The following is a 6,696-nucleotide window of genomic DNA, read 5'->3' on the forward strand; positions in this document are numbered from 1 at the left end:
TATTCAGTGGCCAACTGCCTGCCCTCACATACTGCCCTTGATTCCCTCCACCAGCCTTCTGCCTTGTCCCTTGCCCCTCCTCTCCTCTCTTAGCTCACTCCTGAGCATCTTGATGAACCTGAACATGCCCCCTCATGTGGCTGGTCCACCCTCTGAAAAATGGGGATACTTTAGCAACGTTGTGGGCATGAATTCTGATGACATGTGTGGAAACATCTAACATGGGTCATAGCCTCAAAAGCCCACAAAAGACGGGAAGGTTACAGACGTGAGGGAGGCTCACAGGTCAAAGAGGCCCATGTGCCCTTTTGGTTTATCGTTTATCCTTATTTTTGTTGTTTTTTATAGAGTTCGAAGTAAAGGGAATTATAAGGCATTTTCTATTCTATAGTAGTGGGTTACTCACTGGGTTGCTAACCACAAGGTCAGCAGTTCAAAACCACCAGCCGCTCCATGGGAGAAAGATGAGGCTCTCTACTCCCATAAAGAGTGAAAATGCTGAAACCCACAGGGCAGTTCCACCCTGTCCTATCAGGTCACTATGAGTGGGAACCAACTCGATGGCAGTGAGTTTTGAATATGAGAAAAGCGGTTATGATGCATGAGAATAAATGGAAACAGACTCGAGGGGTGAGGAGTAATAGGGAGTGGTGGGGACTGGGGCAAACTGGACTGGGCAGGCTCCATCTAAAAGGGCAGTCCTCAACAGCAGGGGCTATCAGGTGATCTGGAAATAACAACTTGGTTGGTTTATAACTATAAGCATGCTTGCTATCATGAATATTCTTAAAGATACCCTGTGCGTTCTTGTTTCACTTAGCTACATGTCAAGGACAGAAAATATTTATAGTAAAGCCAAATTTAAAATTAAAAATAAAAGGACAGTCCTCTGCTCCAGCTGATTGCTGCCTTGAGGGAACATAGAGTCAACGCCAGCATGCCAGCCCGTTTTATAAGAGAAGCTATAACTCTAAAAGTTTAATGTGAAATCTCCCAATTCTTAAATTCAGGCTCAATTATGTTTTTGAAAACATCATGAAGGCCAAACTAAGCTCATCTCTGGGCCAAAATCAGCTCATGGGCTGCCAGTGTGCAGCCTCTCAGCTAGAGTAGAATGGTGTATATAATATAAATTTGTTTCCTAGCCCCTACAAGTTTTAATGCTGAATTCCAGGGGTGGGAGGCACAGGAGTGGGTTGAAGATGTGATTACACAGGAGGGGATGTGGCCCAGCTGTCTAGTCCCACCCCCATGCCCAGTTCTGTGCCTGAAACATAGTCAACCATGAGGGAAAATGCATGAATGAGCCAGCCGGTTGTGGAGGGGCTCAGTTCCGTGTTTGGTGACAATCAGGACAGACCCAAGGAATTGTCCCACTTTTTTCCTCCACAGCCTTGCGAAGTCGTTCCGGCCGCTCCATCATCAACGGGAACTGGGCGATTGACCGGCCGGGAAAATATGAGGGTGGAGGCACCATGTTCACCTACAAGCGTCCCAATGAGATTTCGAGCACTGCGGGAGAGTCCTTCTTGGCAGAAGGTCCAACCAATGAGATCTTGGATGTCTACGTGAGTTTGGATGCGTCTGGCCTGTCCCCTGGGTTTTGTGCCTGGTTGCTTGTAGGGACCATGCTTAGAAAACATGAGCGACAAACCATGCTCATAAAATCCCGAGAGCCACCAGTGCCTGGTTGCAAGTGCCCTTTAGGTGCTTGGGTGGGTCTTGACCAGTTACGCCAGCCGGTCCCCACCTCACAGCACCGTAAACGCCACCAGATGCTTCATACCCTCGGAGTTTATGGACCCAGTAAAACCAGTTTTACTTGCTGAACCAAATCAGAGGCAAAACATACCCTTTATTTCATGAGGACTGCGTCTCCCCCTGGAAGCACTTTCCCCAAACCCTAATTTGGCCTGTTTTCTTTTTATGACACAAGAAGGCCAGTGCCTAAGCCCAGACGAGGCCGCTCACAGTTCCCAGTCCTCTTTGAACCCTATTAAAGCCAACGAAGGTCGAGAACTTGACCTGGAGCCGCAGCGCCGGAGTGTACGAGGAGCTCCGGGCTTCGGAAAAATAGACCTTTGATTGCTTTGACAGAAACGCAAATATTAAGTTGCCCAAACGTTTAACAGAAATGCTCCTGCTTTTTACAATAAACCGCTAGTAGCCAGTCTTCTTAAAGGATCAGGAAATCAAAGGTGACGAGCGAAAAGCTCAAAATGACTTTTTCTAGGAAAAGCAGGAGCTCGCTCTGCAACATGCACACTGTTACCGTCCCCAGAGCCACGCTAAGCCACATGACACTTGCTGTGTCAGGCTGTGGGGCATATTATTCATTGCATTGTCGTGGCTTTACCCCTAGAGAGCAACACGCTGACTCCTCTTGGGTTTAGGGGCTCCTGGAGTGGAAATTATGAAGGAAGCCCGGTTAGCATTAACTAAATACAGATAGCTATGTGTAGTTTTCTTTTTCTAAGTTTGCCCTGTTGGGTGTTTGGGTCTGGATAGATTTCTGATGGCAGCAGGTGAACACTTGGGTTGTAAAAGGCCCACTGTGGGTGGTCTCGGACATGGCGGCCAACAATAATTTCATAAATAGAATAAGCTCAACGTTGCCAAGTGCAAGAGCTAAGAGGCTGGGGGAGAGGAGGGAGGGTTTCTAGCCTCAGACCAACCAAGTCGCCGGTTATGTGAAAAGAGAATTGGGGACTTAGGGGTAGGCAGCAAGAGCCTGAGGTCACACCCCTGCGTGCCCCAGGAGTGCCCCAACACTGTGGACTGGGTGCTGGTTCCGGGGGTGTAAGCAGCCCAGGTCATGTGCCTTTGGGTCATTTATACGAGATCCGCCCCATTTCACAAGGCAGGGCTTAGGAAGGCAGCATGGCTTTTTGAAGTAATAGCCAGGCCTTTCTTCCAACACCCCTGTGGGCAGACTCAAACCTCCAACCACTAACTGTACCCCCAGAGACTCCTCGCAGCCAGTCGGGAGGCGTTACTGGACTGGGCCAAGCTGAGTGTGTGTTGTTGTGTTGTTGTTCTCGGGCAGTGCTTGGCGACCTGCCGAGCCCTCTGCAGCGTCTTGTTTTTCTCCTCGGTTCCAGAGAGGCGGTGGCCCAGGGACATTTTCTAGCTTCGTCTCTCTTTGGGTCTGGAGGAGGGCAGGGAAGGGCCCAGAGAGCTGACAAGGTGGGGGGCTGTGGACAAGCCATACTGAGTCAGAGTCACAAGTCAGGAGGAGGGTTTTTTTTAGTTAATCGTTTTATTGGGGAGCGCTTACAAATCTTATAACAACCCGTCATTTCAATTGTATCAAGCACACTTGTACATACGTCGCCATCAATATATCCAAAACATTTTCTTTCTACATGACTCCTTGGTATCACCTCCTCTTTTTTTCCCCTCCCTCCCACCCTCGTGAATCCTTGATCAATTATATATGATTGTTATTTCATGTCTTACACTGTCTGTTGTCTCCCTTCACCCACATTTCTGTTATTCATTCCCCTGGGGTGGGGGGCTATGTATCTAACCTTGTGATGGGTTCCCCCTATCTCCCCCTTCCTGAAATCCTCCCCTACCATCCCCCTACCGTCATGATATCACTACTCCCACCACTGTTCCTGAGAGTTTTATGTGTCCTGAATTCCATGTGTCGAGGAGCTCTTATCTGTGCCAATGTGTGTTCTCTGGTCTAGTCAGACTTTTAAGGTAGAACTGGGTCATGGTGGTGTGGGGGGAGGAAGCATTCAGGAACTGGAGGAATGATCAGTGTTTCATCGGTGCTATAGTGCACCCTGGTTGACTTGTATTCAATGTGTGCACTGCCCGGAGGTCATTTATAGATAGTGCCACTATCTATAAATCGTGCCACTGAGATCACCAAAGGTGTCCTGGTGGCACTGGCAGGTAGGTGTTGGACTCATTGACTGCCAGGTCGGAGGTCCAACCCACCTGGAGAAGGATGAGGCTCTCTGCTCCCATGAAGATGCCCAGCCCCCGGCCCGGCACAGGGTGGCCCGGATGGCCATGGAGGGAGCAGGAAAGAGGACTGAGCTGTGCAGCCCGCACGGACATGAACCTCTGTGTCCACAGATGATACACCAGCAGCCTAACCCAGGAGTCCACTACGAGTATGTCATCATGGGGGCCAATGCCATCAGCCCCCAGGTGCCGCCTCACAGGAGACCAGGTAAAGGCCCTTGCCCTACTCCCAAGCCCTCTCTCTCCTGGCGCCTGCCCTCTGTTCCTCAACCAAGAGAGAGCCCACATTTCACGGTCAGGGCCACTTCACCGCGTGTCCGAGCGTCCAGTGGGAAGAGTGTTTGTTCTCCCCGTTTGAGCTCATCACCAAGTGGTGGCTCATTGGGCTGCTAACGGCAAGGTCCACAGTTCGAAACCACAGATGCTCCACAGAGAAAGAAAGGCAGGGCTTTCTGGTTTCGTGAAACGTTAGGGTCTTGGAAAGTCCCAGGGGCATTCCTAACCTGTCCTATGGAGTCCCTATGAGGGGGCATGGTCTCAAAGGCAGGGGTAGGGTAAGGTGACCAGACGTCCCGCTTTGGGAGGGACAGTCCTGATTTTTGGAAAGAATGCACAACAAGATAGGGAATGGTCTATTTGGTCCATATAGACCAAATTTTTCATCAAGAACACCCCACCCCTCCACCCCCGTCAATGGTGTCCCGCTTTAAATTGGGTCACTTTAGGTTAGGGGGTTGGGTTTTTTTTGCAGCTCGGCATTTCGAAATACCTTGTATGAGTCTCGTATGTGCCCCTCTGGTAGCACAATAGTTCAGCGCACAACTGTCGGCATTGGAACCGACCCTGTGGCTCGGTGGAAGAAAGAACGGCCACCAGATTCTGTAGAGGTGCCCCACCAGAGGGCCCGGGGCAGCCCAGCTCCCCCACATGGGCCACGAGGCGTCAGCACTGACTCCACAGCACCCATCCCCCACCCCCCAAAAAATGGAGGCAAGACCACCCAAGGGTGTGTCTCTCTGTTGTGACTGACAGGGGAGGGCGGGACGAAGAACCAAGATAAGAATAAAACACACAGTAGTATCTCAAAAGCTCCAGTCACCTCATATATGTGTGTGTGCACGAATCCAATTGACTGATTTTTCCTTTCAGTTCTCAGAAACCCACTTCTCTGTCACATCCCATTCATATTTGTAGAATAATCTAACCAAGACCACTGGTGGACATGTAAGTCCCTTCCCATGTTTATTATTATAAATAATGCTTCAGCCACTCACAGCAACCCTGTAGGTGGGGGTAGAACTGTGGGTTTCAGAGGCTGTCACTGTTGATAGGAGGAGTAAGTCTCAGGTTTGCTCTCTCAGTGCAGCTGGTGGACTTGACCTTTCAGGTAGCAGCCCAAATTTCCCTTAAAATTGCTTCAGCAGTTCGCAAGGACACCTGCAAGAGGCTATTTCCTTGCACCTTCTGCAAGGGACGGGGGAGTTCAGAGCTTCAAACGTTCTAGTCTCTGTCGCTGTTGTGTCCCCGTGTGGCCTACTGTGAGTGGTGCTGAGCATGCTCAGTAGCTGAGCTGCCTTTCTCCTGCCCACTTCTTCCACCAGAAGGATCATCCTTTCTACTAAATGGGCTTTAAAAGGTTCGAAGACCCTGGAAACTGGTGTCTGTTGATTTTACATACACGTCCTTGTTTGCTGCAGATTGGACCGGTGCCCCGGTCCCCATGGTGAAACACTTCCTCTTTAGAACGCCGTGTCCGATGGTCTTGCTTCTGTGTGGTCCTGTGCTTGCTTCTCCCTAGGAGAGCCCTTCAACGGCCAGCTGCTACCAGAAGGTCAGAGCCAGGCCGAGGGGCAAGAGGAGGAGGAGGAGAAGGACCTGCACCGCGGGGAGGCACCTGAAATATTCACCATGGAATCAGCCCAGACCTTTCCAGTCAGGCAGCCCGATAGGTTTGCCTCCCACCGGCCAGACAACGTGGTGCCCCCAGCTCCACTGCCCCCCCGGAGAAGCCGCGATCACAACTGGAAGCAGCTGGGGACCACAGAATGCTCGGCCACCTGCGGGAAAGGTGAGCTGCTGTGTGGGGCCCTGAGCCTGGCTGGGACTCCCTCCCTTTCGGTGGCCCAATGTTCCTGCCAGCCCACAGCAATCTAGTTTCTATTCCCTCCAGCCTTGGGCTGCTAACCTTAAGGCCAACCATTCCAAACCGCCGAGAGAAGGCTTTCTACTCCCACAAAGAGTTCCAGCCTTTGGGTCCCGATGAGTCGGGATTGGTTCCTTGGCGTGAACCGCTCCAGTCCCTGATGCCGAGTCCAGCGGATAGTCCCAGGCTCAGCCTCGCTGGACCTTCTTCTGACATTTGTCACTTGGGTTCCAGTCCTGAGTCCAGAAACCCCCTGCCTAGGAGCCCTACCTTATTCTGTAAGCACACACTCTCAGCCCACGAACCTCCCATACCCCCGGTGTGGCACAGGCAGTTTGCATGCTGCCACTCACCTACAGGCTGGCTGTGTGAGCGGTCTGCAGAGGAAAGGTGTGGGGGTCCGCTTCTGCTAAGCTTGCAGGCCTGCAAAGCCTGGGGAGCTCGGTTGGGCTGGAGCACGTGAGCTCACATGAGCCACGCTCAGCTCGATGGCTTGGATTGGTTGGTTCGTTGGTTAGTTTTTCTGGGGCCTCTCGAATCAGCATACGGTGGGGGGTTTTGTCCATGGATCA

The 6,696-nt window shown here is 51.4% G+C and overlaps 1 protein-coding gene across 1 annotated transcript in view; it reads left to right on the plus strand.

Moving 5' to 3' along the window:
* The window catches only part of THSD4 (thrombospondin type 1 domain containing 4), a 721,258-nt gene that overhangs the window by 659,565 nt on the left and 54,997 nt on the right, over positions 1-6,696 (plus strand). The window contains exons 9-11 of the mRNA XM_045285660.1: positions 1,393-1,568; positions 4,093-4,189; positions 5,780-6,049. Coding sequence (XP_045141595.1) covers positions 1,393-1,568; positions 4,093-4,189; positions 5,780-6,049 — 543 coding nt within the window. The remainder of the gene's footprint in view (positions 1-1,392; positions 1,569-4,092; positions 4,190-5,779; positions 6,050-6,696) is intronic.

Source organism: Echinops telfairi, unplaced genomic scaffold (genome assembly GCF_000313985.2).
Source record: "Echinops telfairi isolate 266 unplaced genomic scaffold, ASM31398v2 ScPeMD7_7475;HRSCAF=8513, whole genome shotgun sequence".
In the NCBI taxonomy this organism is placed as follows: domain Eukaryota; kingdom Metazoa; phylum Chordata; class Mammalia; order Afrosoricida; family Tenrecidae; genus Echinops; species Echinops telfairi.